Source organism: Suricata suricatta, chromosome 16, assembly GCF_006229205.1.
Source record: "Suricata suricatta isolate VVHF042 chromosome 16, meerkat_22Aug2017_6uvM2_HiC, whole genome shotgun sequence".
NCBI classification, from domain to species: Eukaryota; Metazoa; Chordata; class Mammalia; order Carnivora; family Herpestidae; genus Suricata; species Suricata suricatta.
In genome coordinates, this window is record NC_043715.1 from 2,934,238 (window position 1) to 2,958,038 (window position 23,801).

Sequence of the window (23,801 nt, forward strand, 5' to 3'; positions counted from 1 at the left end):
CCCCCACCGCAGGAGGAAGGAAGTTTGTATCATTGCCGTGTCCCCAGAGGACCTGCGTGGCCCTGGCGGCAGAGGGGGTTTTCTGCCTGTGGGTGCGGGAAAGAACCTGTTCTCCTTCAAGCTGTTGTGCAAATAATTAACAGCCTGATATTGCAAAGGGAACATAAACAGCCCGATTCCATGCGAAAGGGAGGTTTTCACACTCCTGCCAAAGTGTGAACGGGACAACTTTATACCTAAACTAGCCTGACGCTGGAGTGAGGGGGACCCTCTGCTAGATCTTCCCTTTCTCCCTTTAAATCTTCATTTGCTAACAATTTTTAAGTGTTTTATTTATTTTTGAGAGAGAGAGAGCCTGAGAGGGGGAGGGACAGAGGCAGACACAGAATCCGAAGCAGCTCCAGGCTCCCAGCTGTCAGCAGAGCCCGATGTGGGGCTCGAACTCACGAGCCGTGAGATCATGACCTGGGCTGAAGTCAGACACGTAACTGACTGAGCCCCAGGTGCCCCGAGCAGAGTAATTTTTATAATAATCTCGGCCCAAGACTTGGCTTTTTAAAAAGCATTATCAGCCATTGATATCAGTCAGCTGTGGTTGCCGTGAGCTCAAGGGCCCACGGGCTCCATTGCTAACAGCTGGTCCCACGCAGGGGTTCCCCTGGCCCTCCCTCCCCGCAGCCCCACCCCCGAGGGAGGGGACCACCCCTGGGAGCTCCAGACCACGATGCAGGACACCCCTGGTGGTCTTCTAACACAGTGCCCTCCGGGGGTGCTCGGTGACAGTGACCGCTGGCAGGACGCCTGTTTAACAGATGAGGACACAGCCTTGGGGGCTGAACTGCAGAGCCTCAGGCTCAGAGAGAGGAGTGACGTGGCTGGGGTCACACAGCTCCTGGACCCCAGTTCCTCCTCCTTCCCCGGGCCACTCCCCACCTGCCGCCCACCTGCTGCAGGGACGAGCTGGCGAGGACAGTGGTGGCCCTGCACTGGGACGAGGCGCGTCCGTGTGCAAATCCTCCACCTGGGAGTTTTAGAAAGCTGAAACAGACTCGCTGCACGCGACAGGACCCCCAGGTGCCACCTTTGCCTGACCCTGGGGCAAGTGTCCTGTGTCCCTGCACCCAGCCGGGCCCCGTGCTTTCTCTACCTCCTGCCTCCTTGAGCATCTGTTCTTTTTTTTTTTTTAATGTTTTAAAAAGAGAGAGAGAGACAGCTGGAGCAGGGAAGGGTCAGAGAGAGAGGGAGACACAGAACCCGAAGCAGCTCCAGGCCCCGAGCTGTCAGCACAGAGCCCGACGCGGGGCTCGAATCCACGAACTGTGAGATCACGACCTGAGCTGAAGTGGGACCCCCAACCGACTGAGCCCCCAGGGGCCCGTTCTTTAATCTCCCTCCGTCCCTCCCCCTTCTTCCTCTTCCCTCCCGCTTCCCGTTCTGTCCCCCCTCCTCCTCCTTTCCTCCCTCCCCTTCCATCCTTCCCTCCCCCTTTCCCCTCTCCCCTTCTCTCCCCCTTCTCCCCCCTTCCCTCCCTCCTTCCCCACTTCCTTCCCTGCTGAGTGGTTTGTGATGGTTTTTTTTTTCTAAGCTTATTTGTTTATTTTGAGAGAGAAGGGTTGGGGAGGGACAGAGAGAGATGGAGAAAGAGAATCCAAAGCAGGCTCTGGGCTGCCAGCCGGGAGCCCAATGTGGGCTTCGACCTCGTGAACCAGGATATCCTGACCTGAGCTGAAATCAAGAGTCAGATGCTCAGCCAACTGAGCCCCCCAGGCGCCCCACGATGGGGATTTTTTAAGTGACAAGGCAGCTTTGGGACCACGCCTGTCACTTCAGGACCGCCTTCCGGGGACCAGCGCACACCGCCGACTGCATCAGGGACCTTTCTAGGAAAGGGAAAACAGCACAGAGCTGCTGCCTGGGCCCCGCCGGGAGGCCATGGTGTCGGGCACAGAGGCTTGCAGGCCCATTGTCTCTGCCGTTCTTCCCCCGATTGACTTCTCTGGAAATAGTTTCAAGCTTCCGGAAAAGTTGCAAGATCACCAAACGCCCTCACGTCCCTCCCGCGTTTGCTGTAGGGTCTGTCTCTGCACGTACACACGGGTGCTTTGATTTTCCCACTGGACAGTCTGAGAGTCAGGTTGCAGGCCTGACGGCCCTAGATGCTTCGGGGTGAGGGCCCTGGACGACTCTTACCAGCTCCGTCCGGTGGTGACCAGGGTCCGAGAACTGAGCACCGACCCCATACTGTCACCCACCAGACAGTTGTCTTTTTGACTATTGTCGTACCTTTCAAACAAACACGTAACGAATCCCCCCCCCTTCCTGCGTCGGTGCCCCTGCCCTGACTGTGCCCTCCCCCTGCACCCACAGCGCGGTGGTGGTCGTCCTGGAGGGTTTTCCAGCAAACCTACCGTCACCTTCAGATAAATCATTGTCTACACCCTGGGAGGGGAGGGGGACGTCTGGGGGGCAGTCTGCTGGGCACCTGGCTCTTGATTTCAGCTCAGGTCATGATTTCAAAATCCGTGGTATCGAGCCCCGTGTCCAGTCGGGCTCTGCGCTGTCTGGAGCCTGCTTGGGATTCTCTCCCTCTCTCTCTCTCTCTCTTTAAAAATAACAAACCCTCAGATGGGCTGCATGGACGATCTGTCAACAGCGCTGGGGCCACCACTCAAAGGCTGCGCACCCGCACAGCGTGTCGGTCCTGGGGGTGGATGGTGTGTGTGTGGCTTATGGCGGCCGGCGTGGGTCCCGCGTCGGTTTATTTGTGAGCCCGACCTCAGGGCTGCAGACCCCTGGGCCCGAGACCCCGCCTGGGGAGGGGAGGGGAGGGAGAGGGGAGGTCTAGGCCACCTCCCTCCCCACCTGCCTCCCCCCTCCCAGCCCTGTGGTTGGAAATGTGGCTCAAGGGCCCAAAGTGCTGTGTCGGATCTGCCCCCGCCGCTTGCTACCGTTAGACCTAGTGCGAGTGAACCTCTCTCTGCCTGTGTTTCGTCCTCTGTAAACGGGGATGGACCCGGCCTCTAAGAGCTCTTGTGAGCATTAACTGACCAGGAATCTCGGGCCAGGAGTTCTGGTGGGTGCTGGGCACACAGCGAACACTCCAGAATTAACACCCGTTTTCCTCACGGTTCTCTCTTCCCCTGCCCGGCCCTTCCTCTGCCCCTGAGGAAGGACACCCCTTTCCTTGGCATCTCATCTTGCAATTGGAATCCCCTGGGGAGCTTTTAATCATGCCAGTGCCAGGCCCGCACCACAGGGCAGTCACCCCCGGATCTCTGGGGTGGGACCCAGGCATCGGAATTTTGCATTTCCCACAAGCCGTGGGTCGGGGGGCCACGACCACCCTGCGGGGAGAGCCCGGCCCTGCAGGAAGGACCTGTCCTCTCTGGGACCGTCAGAAATCACAGCAGCTGACACTTCTTGGGCTTAGAGCCATGTACCGTCCAGGCAACTCAGTCTTCTGCGCTGCTCAGCAAGACCTCCAAAAACATCACCCCCATTTCAGAGATGAGCAAAGTGAAGTCTGGGTTGGTTGAGGGACCTGCCTGGGATCACCTGGCTGAGCCACTCGACTCCAGGGCCTGCTGCCCAGGCAGAGACGCCCCACCGGTGTCCCTCCCTCCCACTGGCGCCCCGGGGGCCCCCAGCCCATCCCCCAGCAATCCTTCCTGCCTGTCCCACAAACCCAGCCTGGAGGAACTCAGAGCCCTCCCCCCGGGTTTCTCCAACCCCCTCCCCATCTCCTGACCCTGCGGACCTCCGGCTGCTTCTCTGCACCTTCACTGCCCCCCATCTTCCACGCTCAAGCCCCACAGCTTCTGGCACAGAGCGAGCTTTTTCGACCTTAACAGGCACATGACTCCCAAGGGGCCTTGTTAAAATACCGATTCAGCTGGGGGTGCCCCAGATGACGCTTGGCTAATGAGTTCCCAGGGGGCCGAGCGGTGCAGCCCTCGTCCCCTCATCTCGAGGGCCTGGGGGACCCCAGCCTTTCCTAGGCATCAATGCCAGCCTCTGGGCAGGGCGAGGAGATGATGGGTTTCAAAGCTCAGGCGGGGCCTTGGCCACACCCCTGCGCTGAAGATCAACGCGGCTCCTCCCCCCCCAGGTCTGGTACGCAGGCAGCACCCTGTGAGAGCACCCCCCCCCCACCAGCCTCTCAGACACAAGCACCCTCAGAGGTGAGGGCAAGAGCCTCCTATTCCCGGAAGGGCCTGCAGAACTTCACAGGCCCCCGGGGGTCGGGGGGGGGGCCCCAGGGCTGGAACCCCAGTTCCCTCTCCTAGTAAGCCAGCTGGCCTGGGGCAGGGGGCACCGGCGCTCTGAGCCTTGATTTCCATATCTGTAAATGGGGACAGTAGTAACACCTCCCGGGGCTGCTGCAGGGGGTCAGGTGCGCGCACCTGCGTCAGCTGTGGCCACTCATTCATCCACGGCTCAGCACGCCAACGACACACCACACGGTGGCAGATCGTGAGGACACGGGCTGGGACAGTGAACTCCCAGGGACCAGGGCCTGGGCGCCCCTCATTTGTCAGACCTCCAAAGCACGTGCCGTTTTAAAGAGGGGCCGCACCCTAACAGACGGTGAGCCCATCGCGGTGGGCTCAGGGCCGCCTGCGAAAGGCCGGGGGAGGGGTTGGTTCGGAACCTGGGCCCCAACCACACCCCCACCTCAGCTGCGCCCCACGCTCCGGGCCGTCCACCGCACCTGAAGGCTTTTCCGCCAGCACCAGCTCATCTGTGAGCAAACTCAGCCCAGATGCAGCCGCGTGCACCCTGACCCCGCCAGCCCCCCGCGGTTTCTCTCCCCTCTGCTTCCTGTTGTGCAGCGTGCGCCCCGGGTGGGGGGCGGCCACCCGTGGCCGGCACCAGACCAGCCCCTTCTCTCCCCGCAGGCCTGCGGAGGCGCCGCCATGGGGCTTAAGCTGTCCTGCCTGAAAGGTAAGGGGGGCGGCTCCCCCGCCAGCTCTTGGTGGGGGGGAGACGGGGGGGAGGGGAGCGGTAAAGGGATGAGGCAGGAGAGAGCAGGAGGGCGCACCCCAGAGAGGGAGGGGGCGCCGCCAGTCAAAGCAGCATCTGTACACAGCAGGTGCCTTATAAATGCTTGCTCGGACTCGGAGCGGTAGGGCAGGTGAGGGGCATGGGAACGCCCCCCCCCCCTCATGCCTTTGGACCTTGGCTTCTTCCTCCGTGCGATTAATCCCCACCATGGAGAGTAAGGGAGGAAAAGCCAGGCACACACCGTGCGTTTGCTCTCCCCGCTGTGGGCCTGGTGTCACCGACCTAGGGGGTCCCGCCTGCCAGGGAAGGTCCGAGAAGGACTCAGCATCACTGTGGGTTTTGTAGGGCAGTGCAGACGTCTGTCCTGTGCCCTAGGCCCTCTGTCCAGCGTCCAGATGTGCCCAGGGCCACCTGCGCCCACCTGGTCACCTTTCACCTGGAAGCCCGTTATTCGGGGACAAATGCCCCCAGCCTGAAACCGGGGGTTCGTTCTGATGGCGCCTCCCCCTCCCAGCAGAGCTGACTCACTTCTTGGATGTTTCGGGGATGCTCCTGGCCCCATCCCTTCACCGCAGGAAGTCAGGGGTGCGGGAAGGCCCCAGCCAGACAGGAGGACCACCTTCAGTCCCCAGGGCTGGGCTGGGTGAGCTCAGGAGCGCATCAGATTGGCCCAGCTTTGGGCGTAGGCCCCGCCCCTTGGCCAGGGGGTGGGGCATCTTGATGGACAGTTTCTCTAAGACACGGAGCAGGTGCGTGGGAACTGGGGTTCCCCTGGAAAACAACAGGGTGTCGTTTGCAAAGTGGGGATGGGAAGCTGGAGAGGCGGAAGCCACCCCCCTTCCCCCAGGCCCCGCCCCTCTGAGGCCGTGGGCCCAGCCCATGCGGGAGGAGGGGCACATCTGCTGAGCCCACACCTGTGGGGGCAGGGCCCCGTGGTGGCATCAGGAGCGCGGGACCCTCTTCCCTTGGACTTCAGCGCAGGTCCCCACAGGGCTGGGCACAGACAGGCATTCGGGACAAGCTTGTGGTTTTGGGCTTGAATTGTGGCCTAACATAAAATTTGGTCTCTTAACAACCCTCCGTCCCCAAACCTTCTCCTTTCCAAACCGAGCTCTGTCCCCGCCCTTGCACACACTCCCTCCCCGCCCCACCTCCCACCGGCCTGCCGCCTTTGCTGGGTCTCTGGCCTGAGTGGGTGATACGGGATCGGTGCTCTGAGACTGGCCACTTGACTCAGCGTGATGTGCCCAGGGTTTGTCCTGTTGTCCCGAGTGTCACCACTGCCTTCCTCTCCCAGGCCGAGTGCTGGTCCCTTGTGTGCAGAGACCACGGCGGGCGTAGCGCTCAGCCCTCCATGGTCACGGGGCTGCCTCCGCCAGCACATCTCTGACAGTAAGCCAAGGCCCTAGAGGGAGCGCTGGGGCCCAAGTCGGGGGTGGGGTGGGGTGGGGAGAGTTATGCCCGGGCACCGCAGCCCCTGCCCTGCACATGCTTGTCCCATCACCTCGGCCCTCGCCGCCCACAGGCGCGCTGCCACCGGCTGTCAGGCAGTGACCCGTGCGTGTTTAGTGTCTGGCACCGGCCACACTTGTCCTTCCACACTCCCACGCCCATGTCAGGTTCCGCAAACCGTTGGTCTTTGGTCGTTTCCAATTTGTTGCGTTTGGAAATAGAGCCATTTTGAACATCGTTGATGTCTGAGTTTTAACATTATTTTGAGAGAGGGAGAAAGCGCAAGTCAGGGAGGGACAGACAGAGGGAGAATCCCACACAGGCTCTGAGCCGTCAGCACAGAGCCTGACATGGGGCTCAGACCCGTGAACCGTGAGCTGGTGACCTGAGCCGCAGTCAGATGCTCAGCTGACCAGGCCACCGCGCCGCCCCTACAACTCTAAATTCCAGAAATCAGAATGACCCAGTCCCGTAATTAGGTCGCTGGTGAACTCTTACCGGGCTGTGGCCTGGGCCAGGCCCTGTTCTGTGCGTGCGGGTCCGCTTCCCTGTCTCCACGGCAACCGACTCCGGGCTCCTGGCATCCCCAGCTTCAGATGAAGAGGCTGAGGCACAGAGAGGGGGTGCCCTTTGCCCGAGGCCACACAGCCAGGACCCGGCGGGATTTGGACCCAGGCTGGCTCGGTTCAGGCCTCGCTCCCACCCCTGCTGCTACAGCGTCCTCGGAGGGAAACGTGTGGCGGGAACGCCATCTGCGTGCTCACACTGAATCCTCACAGACTCCTTATTGGAGGGTGACTCAGTTTCTTGGAGCTGCCGTAACAAGTTTATTGCCGTAAACTTGCGATTTAAGACTTGACCAGAAGTTTTACATCGGGGTGCCCGCAGGGTCACCCCACGGCCTCGGATGCTCCAGGGGAAGGTCCTCCCTGCCTGGCAGTGTCCCCACACGGCCTCCTTCCTGTCTCTGTGTCCTTCCGCTTATAGAGACACCCGCCTTTGCACTTGGAGCCAACCTTAAATCCAGGACGATCTCCTCACAAGGCTCTTAATTAATCACATCTGCAAAGACCTTATTTCCAAATAAGGTCACGTTCTGGATAGACATGGATTTGGGGGGGACACCCTTTACCCAACTACGAGTCACTTCACGGCCGGGCAGGAAGGTGCTTCCCTGTCTGGCGGCTGAGCCCCAGCCCGAGGTGGGGCACTGGCGGGGGTGCGGCCTGGGAGGAGGAACATGTCGTTGTTTCCGGTCCCCCAGGGCGTGGGTGCTGCTGCCCGAGGGCCTGGCCGGAGCAGCTGTCCCCAGAGCGCCTCCCTGCACCCTCTCCTGCAAGATCAGGCGTGGCTCCTGTGGTGGGCTCCCTCTATCTGCCGATTCCATCCTGTCTACAGCCGGTCATTGTGGGTGACTTTACAGATGGGGAGACCGAGGCACAGGTCACGGGGCCGGGCAGGAGGGGTGAGCGGTTTCCCTGGCGCACAGGGCGGGACGGCGCTGCCCAGAGACAGCCTGGAGGGCTGTGGGGCTCTCCACGGGGTCCCCAGACCTGCCGCCTCCGCCTCACCCCGTGGGACCCTCCGACGCTACTGAGTCAGAAACTCAGGGGCGGAGACAGGAGGTCACAAACCTTGTGGGGAATTCTGGCGCCTGCTCAAGTTTGGGAAACATTGGTGACGTGGCTCTGGGGTTCGAGAGAGCTGAGTTCAGAGCCCAGGTGTGTCCTTGACTAACTGCAACTTTGTGCAAATCCCTTCACATCGCAAAGCCTCGGCTTCCCCATCTGTGAAATGGAATGATGAGTGAGACCATCTCCTGGGCCAGGTTTTGAGAGTTACCTTAGATCGGCACTAAAGATAGGACAGCGGACAGGGTTTCCTGTCTGCCTCAGGCCCTTTGCACCTCCCTGCTCTGAGGATGGTGGCTACAGGTGCAGGGAAGTCATGCTGGAGGTGTGGGGGCCGCCTCGTGGGCTGGCGTGGTCCCTGGGCTCCCCCGGAGGGTCCTGGCCCGGCCACCCGCAGCATCGCCACGGAGACAGGGTCCCGGGCCAGGCCGGTCCCAGTGGACTGTCCTTCTAGGGCCGCCTGGGGCCTGGTGGGGCGAGGAGGGAAGGGGACCAGGAGATGGAGGCTGTATCCGGGCTTGGTGGCTTGGTCATGTGTTTCAATGACTGTTTTTTTTAGACCAGTTTTAGATTTACAGAAAGTACAGTTTCAAATTTACAGTTTTGCCTCAAATTAACACACGGGCCCCTTCACCAGGGTCACCAGATCCGTTCCGACGGGTTATTATAAGTGGAGTCTGTGCTCTGGGTTTTCCTCCGTTTCCCCTGAAGCCCCTTTGCTGTCCCAGGAGCCACCTGCAATGACCCGTCACTTCTCAGCCTCGTCTGTTCCTGAGGCTCCTCAGAGGCTCCCGTCTCGGTGCCTCTGACCTGAGGAGGGCCGTTCGGGAGGGCGGCCCACTGTTGGGATCTGGCCGAGGTTGGTGGGGTTTTTAGTGTCTTCTGAGCAGGGGACACGGGCACGCCCTCCCTGTCCCCCCACCCCGACTGCCCAGGGCATTTCTCCCAGTTCCCTTGCAGGGGGGCTCAGGCCTCTCCTCCACTTGGCCTGTAGCCCAGGCACGGGGTGGCTGGGGCTGGCAGTCCCGCTGCCCGTTTTTCTGATTGGTGTCAGGAGGCCTAAGGCCCGCCGCGGGTCCCAGGGGAGAAGAGGGTCCCGTCTAGGGCAGGCGCTGGTTCCAGCGTCCAATGCTGCCGGCGCGGCCCGTCCGGGGACTGCTCATTGCACAGACTTTGACTGCATCCCTACTGTGTGCTGACCCGGGGCTGGACACGGGTTAGATGGGAGCAAGCCAGCCGTGTGTCCACGGGGAGAGGAGGGAGAGCTGAACATGATTTGGGACCGCCGCCCCCCCCCGCAGGTGTGCTGACCCTCGCGCTTGGCAGGCCCGCCTGGCCCCTGGCCGCCAGCGAGCCTGCGGGAGCTGGTCTGGGAGAGGGGGGAGGGGGACAACGGTGGCAGGGGACAACAGCAGGTGCTCAAGGAGAGAAGCCGCGGGGGTGGGGGCGGCAGGGAACTTGGGGTTTACTCCGGTCGGGGCTGGGAGCTCCATGAAAAGGGAGGGATGGAGGCATCCACTCGGCCGGTACAATTTTGAGCAGTTTTCAGAACAAGTGGGGGCTTTGAAAGAAAGCCAACAAGGTGGGGCTCACATCGAGGCAGAAGATGGCCAAGGTCAGTGTCTTCGTTTACTAGGCTTTAGCGTTCCCATCTGTACAGTGGGCTGCAGCTTCCCACCGATGGGGATCCTGGGGGGGTCCCTGACCTCACTGCCTGCCCCTGCACCCCCTGCCCACGGGGACAGGGCCCAGGCCGGCGCTGTGTTCCCGAGCAGCCTTCCACCTGTGCCAGGCACTGCACTGGGCCCACACATGGGAGAGGCCGAAAGGAGTGTGTGAGCACAAGACCCAGACGGGTCAGTTTTGCTGCAACAGTAGTAAAGGGAGATAAAGGTACAAGGCAGCCGAGGGCCCTTGCTGGACGTACATCCGAGCCGGCCCCTTGGGGGCAGGGAGCAGCATTCCTGGCGGAGAGGCAGCAGGTGCAAAGGCCCTGAGACAGGAACAGTGAAGCAGGGAGTGTGGCGGGAATGAGGGGCCCAGCAGGGGGAGGGGCGGTCTCGGCGGTGCCCAGAACGCCCTCTTTGGCACAGGCTGCACCGGATCAGTGCGGACCAGGGGTCTCATGAACGGTTCTCCTGGTGGCACAGCCCTGGCCCATCCCAGAGGGCTGGGACTCGGCTGGTATGGGTGGGTCCTGGGCTCCAGGATGTGTACGAAGGTTCCGGGCTGATTCACTGGTGCCCCCCAGGGTGAGAACCGCGTCCGGGGCCCCTGTCCTTGCTTTTCAGACAAAACCTGGGCTGTGGACTCGCTGCCCAAGGCGACCAGGTTAGTGTGGCTGCAAACCTGGGAGGCAGGGGCCTGGAGGGCGGGGAGGCCCCCACCCACTCAGAGGAGGGGTGGATAGTCAGAGCCCGTCTTAAATGCTGAAGCAGGTGGCACTGAACTTGGCCCCACCCCCACAGGAGAGCCCGCAGCCCTCCAGGCTCCAGGCCAGGACCTAGCCCCGCCCTGCTCACCCCTGCACCCTGCCGCCTGCTGTCCTGGGGAGGAAGGGAGGGATGGCCGAGGGGGTCACGGTCAGGTCGCCTGGCCTGGGGCGTCCTGGAGGACCAATCCCAAAGCCTGTGGCCCAGGGCAGGCTTAGGCTTCTGAGCATGGGCTAGTCCTCCACGGCCCCACCAGCTTGGGGGCAGCTCCAGGGCACTGGCCATCATGAGGGGGCCCACACCGTTGTCCTTGATCGAGGGGGACAGGCTTTCCCCTGCCCATCCACTGGACGTGGGGGAGGGCTGTGCTGGGAGGGGTATGACCTTGGCCTCCGGCTGAGATGAGGGGAGCGTGGGTGTGCCTGGCCTGAGTGCCTGGATCACCCCGCCTCAGTCCCTCCCAGTCCCCATAGGGGGCCATCGCCATCGGCAGGCCCTGTGGCCGGGGACTCACCTGGTCCTGGGGGACAGGGCTGAGCCACAAAGGGACTCCCTGTCCCGTGAGCCCTAGCCACCCCCACAGCCGGCCTCAGCTCCTGGTGGCCCACGCTGGTGTCCTGGCCATGGGGAGACCACCAAGGTGTGAGACAGGCCTGGCCGCTCTGTCTGACCAGCTAGAGAACCGCACGCACGGCCCGTGAAGGGAAAAAGGAAAAGAATATGCCCAGGAGGATATTTGCATGTGTAGACAGAGAAAGTTCCGGAAAGGGACACACAAAGCGGTAACTGCAGCTGTCTCCACGTGAAGAAGCCACCAAGAACAGGGTGGCTGGGGGTCGGCCGAGAGCCGGACCTGACGGCCTGGACTCTAGTCGCTGGTGGTGCTGGCCTGGGAGAGGGGCCAGCTGGACGCCGTGTCCTCACCCCAGGACTCTGGGGTTCCCTGTCCTCTTCCCTGGGCCTGGGGACCACACACGGGGCCCCCATCCTGAGCAGGAGCACCCCAGCCCCACTCCTGCCTCTCCAGACTACCCTCCGAGCCTCCCCACGACCTCGCCTTGATCCGACTTCTCTGGCAGCACAAGGGCCCACCTTTCCCCTTCCAACCTCCTCAGTCCGTGGGGCCCTGTCTCAGAAAGTGTTTTATTTCTCCTTTTTATTCCTTTATTTTCTGAATATATAAACACCTCCATGGTACAGAGCGTAAAATGTACCAAAACATATGTAGTAAAGGGGCGCCTGGGTGGTCAGTTGGTTAAGCATCTGACTCTTGGTTTGGGCTCAGATCTCACAGTCCATGGGTTCGAGCCCGGAGTTGGGCTTGGTGCTGACAGTGCGGAGCCTTCTTGGGATTCTTCTTCTCTCCCCCCCCCCCCCCCCCCCCGCCGCCTCTCTGCCCCTCCCATACTTGTTCTCTCTCTCTCTTAATAAGTAAATACATAAACTAAGAAAAAAAGATATGTACTAAAGAGCAGGTCTGTCCTTGCCTCTCTCCTAGCCACCTGCTTGGAGCCAGCCATAGTCGATGCTTCCTTGGGAGTCCTTCCAGAATATTCTACGTCTGCATGCACAGACATATTCTTGGGTGTATTCCTTTTCTCTTTCCCACGTGAGTGGCATCAGACCCGCCGTAGCTAGCAGGGCGCGTGCCCTTGTCATTTTAAGTTTTGCCACGGGAGCTCAGAAGTCCCGCCCAGAGGCCCTGCCCCCACCGCGTGGGGAATGAGTGAGCCAACATCGCAACAGCGGCCTCTTCTCTCCTCGCTGGCCTCACGGGTGCGAAGTGGCGTCCGGGGGCGGTTGACGTGTTCTGTCTTTTCTGCGAGACAGGGCCGCGTTCTTGCTGAAGGGAAGCGCGGGCACAGAGCAGAGTGAGGACAGAGGCCCGCCTCCGTGTCTGGAAACAGAACGGTCCCCTGGACCACCCCCGTCCCCTCACGGCACCGATGGTTTCTCCCGAGTCTGATCTTTACCTGCGGGACCTCTGACAGGTCACCTCTTGCGTTGCGAGAACAGCCTGGAGCGGCCCAAGCCACGCCGGAAACTCGCCTGAGACCCTCTGACGTCACCGGGGGCCCGCGTGTCCTCAGTCTCTGAGAAGTGAGAGCTGGCCCGCCACCGGCAGCACCACACGGACGCCCCAGGGCCGAGCTGGTGCAGGGTTTCCTGACTGTCATCTGTGCACGTCCTGGGTCCCCGCCCAGAACTCTGCAGCGGACTCCTGCTGCCTCTGGCAGGACGGGTGTGCTGCGGGCCGCGGCCGGGGATCGGGGGAGGGGCGAGTGGTGTGGTTTGTCTGTGCCTCAGTTTCCCCCACTGTAGGGTGTGGTCTGGAGAGGCCCCGGGCACAGAAGAACATTTGTGTGAGTCAGTAAGAGCCAGGACCATGGTTCCCGGCCTCTGGCCTGCGGGGGACCCGGCGCCCCTCCCCGTCAGGTCGAGGTGCCACATTTGGCGGGAAAGAGCAGGACGCGCAGTTACATTTGAGTTTTAGGTGAATGAGGATTAACTGTCCCGAATCTTGCCTGGAACTTGTGCCAAAAGTTGTTTGCGTTGATTTGCCATCCCCGGACCCAGGGAACACTGGTGGGTATTTCCCGTTGTCACGGCAGGAGGACGCTTCGGCCTCTCGGGGCCAGGGCTAGCCACCTGCTTGCTCTGCACGGGGTGGCCCCTCCCCGAGGCAGGGTCGGCCCCAAAGGCCAGCGGGGCGGACGGAGGAGCCCTGAGCTGCAGGCGCCAAGCATTTCCTGCGAGCAGGGCCCGTGCCGGGGGCTTTGCCTGCTGCCTTTGACTTCGGTTCTCCTGCACCCTCACCCCCCAACCTGGCCGAGACCCAGGGGACCTCCCCTAGACCAGTGCCAGGACTCAGGGCTGGGAGCCCGCCGGGCACCCCCCCCCCCCGGCGTTGGGGGAGGGGGTCGGGAGCACATCCTCCCCACCTGCCTGCCCTTCTCTCTCTCTGGCTCCTCCTCCCCGGCTCCTGCTCCAGCGGCTCATCCCTGACGCAAGCCGGGGCTTTTTTCTTAATTAAAAAGAGATTTAAAACATCCACCGCTGTCTCCACGGGGCCCAGGCTGCCTGGAAAAGGGAAAGCCGTCCTCACTGCCCTGACCTCGTCCTAATAGTGCAAGGCTTTCCGCTTAATTGGAATGAAAAAAAAAAAGATTAAGTGCATCTGGAATGCTTGGAGGCATTTGTCTGCTTGTGTTTTGAAAGACCTACACTCATCTGACATCCGGTCAGGAGGCCGTGCTGGCCCCAGCGCACCCCATTCCTGCCCCAGGGCCTTGGTGCGTGCTGGGGCCGACCCGAGTGCCCTCACCCTCCCTGCATCTTTCCTGCCGCTCTCCGATCGGCCCCTCCAGGAATCCCTTTCCGACTCTGACCATCTGATGCCCCCCTCGGGCTGCTTCCCATCAACTGCTTCTCAACACTGACCCAGGCTCCAGAAAGTGTGTATTTGATTTGTTGCCTGGCCCCTGGGAAGGCAGGGTCCCTGTCAGAGCCCACATGACATCGGCCGTGGTCCCTGACTCCTCTGTCCCTCAGTGTGCGCATCTAGAAGATGGGCTCACGCCATCGTCTCCTTGGAGGAGGTCACACAGCCCTGGCTACAGTCAGCCCTCCTGACAGCGGCTTGAAACAGCGGGGCCCTCTCTCCGTTTTCCTTCTTTCTGGCTGGCCCTGATCTCTTCAGGGTCTCCCTTCTGCCCTGGGTCTGGAGGCGGAGGAAGGCACAGAGTGGGGAAGGAGCGGAGAAACATGGGCCAAGACGGTTCTGTTCCCTGCTGTGACCCCAGCGCACAGTGGGTGCACGCCGAGTGCCCGTGCGCCGAGCACCCACCCCGGGCCCCGCTCTGCGCGGCAGGGGGAGGGCCGGGGCCAAGCCCAGCGAGGTCCCAGACAGCCGGCAGAACCCACCGCGTCAGACTTGGTCTCCCCCCTGCCCGAGCCGGGGCCATTCCCATCCGATACGCGAGATGCGCCTCCGGGTGTCCGCGAGGAACCAGGAGTGTTACGTCAGAGCCGCCCCCCCCCGCCCCCAGCTGTCCCGCGGCAAGGCTGGGCTCAGGGGCCCGTGAGGGACAGCAGCTGGCTGGCACGCAGTAGGTGCTTAATATTGGCTGACCCATGAGTGAGATGAGTGAGGGCTAAGGTTAGACTCCCGCGCTGCTGGTGACCCCACGAGTTTACCGAGCGAGCTCTGCGTGGCCAGCTCCGTGGGCCTTCCTCCCCTCAGCAGCGCCCGGGGGGGGGTGGGGGGGGGGTGGCTGTTATTTACCTCTGTCGTGCAGGTGAGGAAACCACGCCCAAAGAGGCGGAGTCATTGTGTGTTCTGGCCTCCGGGTCCTCGTGGGTCCTACCTGGGTCTCCAAGCTGGTGCCGGCCCGTGTGCAGTTTTCAAAAGCAGCAGCAGAGGGCGCCCATGAGCCATGCTGCGGGCGGCAGGCGGCAGGTGTCCGCTGTGGCCTCGGAGTGGCCTGGGGGCCCTGAGAGCTGCAGAGGCAGAGAGGCCCCGGCCCAGGGAACCGAGGAGCCCTGAGCAGAGGAGGCTGGGCAGTGGTGGCTGACGCCGGAAGGGGCAGGCCGGGAGCTCAGGCTGGGGCCACGCAGCCTGTGCATGTCCTCTGGCACCTTCTTTCCCGAAGCCTTGGCATCCTCGCCTGGGGAGCGGCCAGGGTCCTCAGATGCACCCCGAGGGGCGACGTGAGGAGGCTGCAGTGTCCTCGACCCCGGGGCCCCCAGGCCCCCGCCAGCCAGCTCCCCCTCGGCCGTTCCTCCGGCACCCGGCCGGCACGCACCCCACCCCGGGTATTTCATTCCCACAGGACTGGCATTAAGCCTCCTCTTATGGCCAGGAACTGGGCTTGGAGCAGTGCCACTCTGTCCCCACGGTCACCGTAGCTTGGGGACTTCCTGCCTTGGCTGTTGGACTCACCTGGGCACTGAGGCTCTCTGGGGGTGGGGTCCCCTGGGGCAGCCGCTCCCCCAGAGCTGGGGGGAGGGCAGAGCCAGGTTGGGGGGACATCTGTCTGGCCCTGGAGCACAGCGTCCCCATTTTCCCCGCTCCAGGAGGCCGGGCTTTGGCTGCCTGGCCTGTTTCACCTCTGGGACCAAGAACAGTGTGTGCCCCAGAGCAGGGGCCCAGTCAAGGTCAAGGGACCGCCAACCCCCCCAAGCTTCCGCACAGGCACCCCGAGACCTTCTGGTGTTTCTGGGGCGCTGGGACCCACTCCCCATCCCCTGCCTCCTTGGGGCCTGGCCCCCTGAAATCCCAGCCAGACCCACCCCTTTCAGGAAATGGGCTTTTAATGGCCTGAGGCGGGCACATAATTAACGAGTAACAATTCTGGCTTTAGCACAAATGAGCGGCTTGTCTGGGGCGCTGGTTGGCATTTGCTTTTAATCCCCAAAGTAGGCTTTATCTCCGGAGAGCTTCTCCCTCTCGCTTAGCCGCCTCAACTGGAGGCTGGGCCGCCCCTGGGGGGATCTGGGAGTCTGCCCTCCATCTCTCCGCCCTCTGCCCTCCTCCCTGCCTCCAGCATCTCCCCAGGGCCCACTGAGTGACCTGATGCTTCTCCAGTAAGAAAGTGGGCTTTGTCACCAAGCTCCAGAACCCGTTAAAATGCAAATGTAGGGGCCTTGGGAGGAGCCTGGCTCTTCCCAATTAGCATTTTATTTTAGAATTTGGGAATATTCGTGGAGCAAGGGGCCTTGAAGACAGCGGTCCTGTTTCTCATGACAGTAATCAGAGCCTCCTTTGTGGCCAGCACCCCGTGAGATGCTTTTTATGGATGGTTCTAGAGAGAGCGAATGGGGGACGAGCACCCTCCAGGCCCCCGGCTCTCCGGGCTAGGGCTTTACGTGAATCCATCCATCCGCCCAGCCCAGCACCCCTCGGGGAGGGCACTGTCCCTACACAACATCAGCCGGGCTTGGGTTTTCTTCTCGTTTTCGGCATTAACCAGCCTCGGGCTTTTGAGGTTCTGTTACTGCCTCTCGGACATCAGGTGCACTCCAGATCCAAACGCCCCGACTTCTGGGCGGCATAGGGCAGGGACTGGCAAACCACAGCCCCTGGGCCGTGCCCAGCATGCTTCCTGTGTTTTGTAAATAAAGTTTTATTGAAACACAGCCACGCCCATTCACGTGCAGGGTGTCAGTGGCAGTCCTCCGGTGAGGACGGCCAGGGTGAGTGGCTGCAGCACAGACCGCAGAGCCTCCCCGAACACAAGGCATTTCCTGTCTGGCCTTGCGCAGGAGGCTTGCCAGCTTCACTATATGGAATTACAGAAGCATCGGGTTTGCAGACAGACTGGCTTTGGGTTCGGGTCCTGGCTCCGCCGCACACTGGCCATTCAACGAGTGGAAGTTCTTCCCCTCTCTGGTCCTCAGTCTCCACGTCTGTGAAATGGGGCCGGGTAGACTCTGCACCTCCTAGGGGAGCAGTGAAGACTAGAGGAGGGAGCCCTGTGTCTGGCGTGCCGCAAATAATCTGCGAATGCCAGCTGTGCCCAGCGAGGACAGGAGTGCCTCCTCCAGGCGCCTTCCTTTTATCTGTTTTACCTTCCGGCTTCTACTGCTTTCAAGGAGGCTTGAAATCCACGGCTTTGGGTCAAGTTGGCTGCTGTCTCAGTGGGTGCTCCCGAGGGACTCCTAGTCTGGTGGTGAGACGTGGCCTCCTCCTGCAGAGCTAACTGGCCCGGCAGATCCGGGGGGCTGGGGTGCTGCCCGGGAGAGCCACTGTGGGTGTGAGTTCGGTGTGAGTGAAGGGGGAGGCCGTCCAGGGCCCGGGAAGCCTGCTGTGCTCACTGGGAGCAGGCTGTGTGCAAGGGGGGCCTCGCCACCCCCACCCCTGCAGCCCTGGGTCCAACCATTTGCTTCGTCAGCGAAAACGGGAACACAGTCCATGGGCCGCCCTCACTTCCGACGCCAGGTGTAGCGGCTCGTTCATCCCCCGGAAGGACAGCACTCACGGAAAGGTCTGGACTCCTGGTGATGATTTATTACAGGGAAAGGACACGGATGCCAATCGGCCAAGTGAGGCAGTGCATCGGGTGAAGCCCAGGAAAGTTCCGGATGGAGCTCTCCTTGTCTCTCCCCAGAGTCGCGGGGGTGTCACCTTCGTGGCAGACGTGCAACACACACACACGCGTGCACACGGAGTGGGGCTGACAGGCGAGGGTCGGCTGAGCCTCGTGTTCAGAGGTGTTCGTGGGTGTCCCCCTCCCCCTCACTGACCGATGGAGGTCCCGGCTCCCGTACCCTAGACGTGACCTCACTTGGAAACAGGGTCGTTGCCGATGTAATCAGTCAGGAAGAGGTCATGCTGGAGGTAAGGATCCATGTGGGGAATTACGGATTATAATCCAACAAGACTCGTGTCCTAGCGGGGAAATTTGGACGTAGACACACGCAGGGAGAAGCCGTGTGAAGATGAAGGCAGAAACAGGGGTGACGTGTCTACAAGTCAAAGAACGCCCAAGGGCGCCCGCAAAGCACCGAGAGGCAGGGACGAGGCCTGGGGGCAGGGTCTTCCGGCACCTGGGTCTCAGACTTCGGGAGCAAAGTTCTGCCGTCGGAGCCCGTGGTCTGTGGGGCTTTGTCACGGCGGCCCAAGGACACGGGTACACCGAACTCCGTGACAAGGGCATGGTTGATTGCCTATGTGGCGGATCTGTCTCCAGTCCCTTTGGGTGTCGCCCAGGGCCCTCGTGGCCAGACTACCCCATGTGCCCAGGGCCCCCGGGCAATGAAGGCTTGCCCGCCCGGCGTGGCACCCCAGGGGCTTCGAGACCGCCTCCCGGAAGCCGAGAACAGAGGCCGGAGAGCAGACGTGATCTTCCCAGGGCCATGCGGCCAGCGGGCAGCCGGACCGACTGGGAGTCAGGGCCTTCGACACCATGCCGGCTGCGGGCAGCTCCTCTGGGCACAGAGCCCAGGCCCCGCCGCATACGGGCCGAGAATCCGGCCTGACGCCGTCGCTCCCGGTCATCCGACGTCCCTGCTTTTGTGGGTTTAAACAGACTCTCTGACCGTCCAGGCGGGAGCTGCTGTCAGAGGGACCCCCCTCAGGGGGCCACAAGGGACCCCAAGGCACCCCTGTGGTTTTCCCATGACGCAGTGGGTGAGGGTCTCCCCACAGTGCACCTGCCGCCCCGTCCGCCGCTGGCCAGCGTGGGCTGTGCGGACTGCATGTGTTTCCAATCCTGTGTAACACATCGCCCTCAACCTCAGTGACTGAAGCATCGTCTCGCAGCGTCTGGGGTCGGGAATGACCTGGCTGGGAGCCTCTGGCTCCTGGCTCCTTGCGGGGACATTTAAGCTGTCAGCTAGGGCTGCGGCGTCATCCAAGGGCCTGACGGGGCTGGAGGACCCCCAGACTCCCTTTCCTGGTGGAAAGGAGGCCCTGCCCCTCACCCCACCCCACTGGCTGCTCAGTGGTCCCCGCGGGGTGGCGGCCGGCTTCCCTGAGGCCAGAGGGCTAGGAGGAAGTCAGAGTCCCCTGTGACCTCATCTGGGAAGTCACGCGGTGCCTCCCCTCATGTTCTGTGGGCTAGAAGCTGCGCTAAGACCCTCCAGCCTGAGGCGGAGGTGAGGGACGCCTGGGGACGAGCCCGAGGGCTGCGCACTGGCCCCCCAGGGGCCACCGAGGACCCCATCACTCAGCTCCTGCTGTGGGCCGGACCCAGGTGCCTGAGCGAATGTCATCCCCACGGGGGCTGTTTGGGCAGAAACCCTAAGCGGTGGGGGTGGGGGGACCCAGCTCAGCGGTGCCTGCGGTGGATTCGGTGGATTCGTATTTACAATTTAAAGCCCCCCGCTGGCTCTCTCCCCGGCCCTGTGCCGGGCCCCAGAGAAGCACAGATGCGTGGGACACGGCTGCCCTGCGGACGCTCATGGTAAAGGGAGACAGAATTGAGAACTAAGGTTTCAGTGCAGTCTGATCAGTGCTGGGAGAAGATGGAGGAATCAATCAGTGTAGACGGACAGAGGCGGGAGGGACCACATTTGCTGGGACACGGTCCCCAGAGAAGAGCCTGTTGTGCTGGGCTTTGATGGGTGAGTAGGAGCCCGTTCCCCGGTACAGGGAGAAAGCACATTCCAGGCAGAGAGAGCAGCACGGGCCGAGGCCCAGAGGGGTCGGGAGCCTAGGGTGGGCAGGCGGCGGGGAGTGAGGCTGCAGGTAGCTCGGGCCAGACCCTGAAGGCTGAAAGCCGGGCTGAGAGCGGCTGTGATTTAGGATCAACATCTCCCAAAGGTGTTTCACGACTCATGGTTCTGTGCGAGGTCGACAGGAGCTCTTCCACACACAGACCCCAAGTCACTTAAATTCAGGAAGCCCCGGGTGAAGCTCACTTCAGGAGCTGCAGGACTTCTCAGAGCCTTTAATTCGGTAACAGGCACGAAGATCCCCAAGAGAAAGAGAGATTAGGTGGGGTCCAGTGAACATTCAAATGTGTGCTCTTCCCAAACTCATTTGATTGTGCAACCCCCGGGGGCCACGCTTTGAGAACTACTGCCTGTAGCAAGTTGTCAAGAGGCCTCGAGGGTTCTGCTGGTGTGCGGTGTGCTCGGGCGCGTGGTTTCTGGCAGAGAGGCCAGTTAGGGGCTGAGGAAGGAGAGAGAAGGACATCAGGGCTACTGAGGCACGATGGCATCTGCGGGCTGGTGATGGGTCAGGTGACGGGAGAGGCGAGGAGGGAGGGAGTGTGGCCGGCGCTCTGATTCCTGGCAGCAGTGGTTCCTGTGACTGGGGCGGGAAGGAGGGAGCAAGGGTGCGGTGTGGATGGCACAGGGTGGGGGGAGTGGTCCCAGCGTCTGTGGCGGGGCGTGGCCGGCCCACCTGTGCCTCCTAGTAGCTGTCACAGGGCCAGAAATTCAGCAACCGTAGAAGAAAGAGACAGACCCTCCCAGGAAAGCCCAGTGCGCCCGAACTGGCCCGGGACGGGACAGAAAGCCTGACTAGCCCCGTGTCGGTTACAGACCCCAAACTCCTAATCAGAAAGCCTTTGCACAGAGGAGATTCCAGGCTCAGATGGTCCCAGTGGGGAACCCAGTCAAATGCATAAGGGAGAATGGAAGCCCGTCTCCCGGATGACCTTCCAGAAGGGGGTGTAGGGGAGGGGTGGCCACATGCGGGGCTCCGTGAGTCAGACAGGCCGGTCCCGGTCCAGGCCGCGCTGCGTGCATTGCTTGGAGCCGTGTTCCGGGGCCGCTGGGTACCAGACGCTGATCTGGGCACTGGAGCCACGTTAGTGAACCAAGCAGGTAAAGCAGTGCCGTCCCCGGATGACACAAGCGTGGACGGGCGTCGAATGGCCCCGCGCCTCCGTGTCCTCCTGCCTGAAGCGAGGGCGGCGCTCCCCTCCGTGCTGGGAGGCGGCGGGCGGGCGGCTCCCAGCGGCCACTGATGCTTGTCTCCCTGTCGTGTGTGACCCTGTGTGCCCCACGGCCTCTGCCCCCTCAGGCCTGAGAATGTGCAGCGGCGGCAGCCATGACGAGGCCCCCGTCCTGAGCAGCAAGCACCTGGACGTGCCCAGCATCATCGTCACCCCCCCGACCCCCACGGGCGCGATGCTGCCACGGGACTCCAGCCGGACAGGTGAGGCCGCCCTGCGCGCTGCCCGGCCTGCCTGCGGGGCCTGGCTGGGGACAGCTCACGGCCCCCCTCCGGTGCCGCGGGTCTGAGCGCACGTCCCCACCTGCCTGGCGTTCGTTAAAAATTTATGCTTGGATCTGCGTCCGCGCCACTGTGGGGCCCTTGCGCACCAGCCTCAGCAAGATGTGGTGTATTAAGTAATTAGCTAGACAGCCCTGCCGGCGGCCCGGGCGGGTGATGGATGGGGCCGGGAGGGCCCAGCAGTAATGGATGGACGTGCCTCCCCGGCCGGCCGGGGGCAGGCACGCCGGCTCGCTGGCCACAGCACTTCCGCTGGGCAGGTCTGGCGCGGGGACACGCCGTGTCTGGGCCGAGCCCGTCTCCGGGCCTTCCAGACGCAGCTCACTGCAGGGCTGGGGAGGGCGGGGGGGCGAGGAGACAGACCGGAGTCCCCGCCTGCCCCTCTGTGGACACTGTTGGAGCCGGTGGGTCACGTGGTTCGTTTGTTCATCAAAGAGCTTTATCGAGCCGTGCCTGTGCTAGGTGCTGAGGCCGCCGTCACGAATCACAGTGACAAAAAATCCTGACGAGGTCGGCGGTGAGTCCGCGTTCTCATGGAGTCCTCAGGGTCACTCTGGGTTAGGTCCCGTTCTCGTCCCCGTTCACAGAAGGGCAAACTGAGGTTCAGAGAGGTTGAGACATTGGTCATCTCGCTGGTAAGCAGCAGGGCTGGGATTCAGACCCAGCGGTGAGACCGGCCCCAGGCCAGGCGCTCCCCCCCCCCCTTCCCCCGCTCAGTGGCATCATTCAGCCAGCCAGCCGCCATGACATCAGTCCTGCCCTGCTCCGGCGGGGGGCCCCGGCTCACAAGGCTGATGTGGGGCTGGTGAAGTCTGGTGTGGGGTGGGAGTGGGGAGCTTGGATAGACTTTTCCAGAAGTGCTAAGCTTGGATCTCAGCTTGCCCACCAGGGTTAGGTCATCTGGAAGAAGCCGTCGGACCCCCTCTGGGCCGGTCCCTCTGCAGGGACCGGGGCTGGGCCCTTCTCAGTAATGGCTGTGACTCACGCTGGGTCACGCTCCCGTGTCCCCTTCCCAAGTGCCAGGCACCAGGCTGCCGCTTCTCATAATGCTTACTTCTCCTTCCAACCCTGAGGATCGTGAGTACCACCCTTATCTCTAGTTTACAGAGGGGGAAACAGGTCCAGAGAGGGGCAGGGACTCGCCCAAGGGCACGCAGCAAGGCGGGAGAGGGGCCACGCTCTTGCTCCCGTGTCCAATCAGAGAGCTCTGTGCAGACAGCAGAAGCTCGGGTCCTTTTCCCTGCCAGCCTCGGTGTCCTCATCTGTAAAATGGGATCACAACCACCTTCCCAGCCCCCAGAGCCAATGTGAGTGTGGGGAGACTTAGGGTCATTTTACAAGATCAGAGGCCCTGAGCTTAAGCATCTCCAGGGGCAGATGGGTGGAGAGAGACTGCACAGGGGTACGCTTCTGTCTGTCTGCTCAGACCCCGTCTCTCCGCTTTTCCCCTTGCAAAGAATGGATGCATGGGATCAAGGGCACAGCCCTCAGGGTCGGAAGACCCTGAATTCAGACCCCTGCTCCATGACCTGTCACCTGTAACTTTGAACAAGAGGCTCTACTTCCCTGAGCCTCAGTTTCCCCATCTGTAAAACGGTGCCTCAGCGGTTGGGGAGGACTGGAGACAGGGTCGGGGTCTGATTCCGTGCCCTGCGCAGTGGCCGTGTTGTTGACATTCTGTCCCCAGTGACGTTTAGGGCCGGGGAGACCACCAGGCCCGGCTAGCACTCCCTCCCAGCGACCCCGGGGCTTCCGCAGGCGGTGAGGAGGTAGCGCCGCCTGGCTGACCTGAAGCAGGTCCCCGTCTCTGGGCCTTGACTTCCCATCTCTAGGACAGGAGCCTGGAGGCCCCTCCTAAAAGAGGCTGGGTCGGAGGTGGGACGCAGGTATACAAGCCCAAGGACCTCAGCCAGGGCCCCAGCGACTCTGCGCTGGGTGTGGGCAGAGGGTGTGTGGGGACGGGCCAGGAGCCCCAGTGTCCCTGCCCCCCCGCCCCCCCCTCAGCATCCTTACTGCCACCGCCTCTCTGCGTGGGGAGCCCAGAAACGCTGGCCCTGGGGCTCCGGATGTGGCAGGTGGCTGTCCTGAAGCTGACCCCTTCTCTTTCTCCTAGTCTGGCTGGAAGAGGCAGGGTCACACCCGGAGGATGGAGACCTAGACCCTGAAGCCTGAGGAGGGGGCACAGGCCAGAGACCGTCCTCACGGGCTCCTGCTGGCCCCAAGGCCACACGTCCCCAGGGGCGGGGCTGCCGGGACACATGCTGAGGACCCCGCCAGGAACACGAAGGACTCCGGTGCCCGATGGGTTGCAGGACGAGCCCTGGCCGCATCCAGACCATGTTTCCGGGGCCCCAGCGAGTGGACCGGACCCCTGACGCCCGCGCGTTCTTGCTGCTCCCGGAGCCGCGGGGACGGCCACCGAGGCCTCTTCCCGGACCCCCGCGCCCTCGCTGCGCCCCAGGCCACGCAGCCGGGCACAGAACTTGCAGGAGTGACTCCGTTTTTTATGCGTTGTTCTACAGCTCTGAGAACAGTCCAGAAAGCGATTTATGAGTTCTGTTTTGCATTATAAATAAAGGTCATCTGTGACGGTCA

General features: G+C 62.3%; 1 protein-coding gene across 2 annotated transcripts in view; it reads left to right on the forward strand.

The window, feature by feature from the left end:
• Positions 1-23,801, forward strand: part of C16H16orf74 (chromosome 16 C16orf74 homolog) — a 24,030-nt gene extending 229 nt beyond the window's left edge. The window contains exons 2-4 of one of the 2 annotated variants that reach the window (XM_029925507.1): positions 4,899-4,944; positions 20,994-21,128; positions 23,320-23,801. In XM_029925507.1, coding sequence (XP_029781367.1) covers positions 4,917-4,944; positions 20,994-21,128; positions 23,320-23,378 — 222 coding nt within the window. In that variant the 5' untranslated portion in view covers positions 4,899-4,916 and the 3' untranslated portion in view covers positions 23,379-23,801. Of the gene's footprint in view, positions 1-4,898; positions 4,945-20,321; positions 20,795-20,993; positions 21,129-23,319 lie in introns of those variants that run through there. The other variant, XM_029925506.1, reaches the window with a different exon arrangement.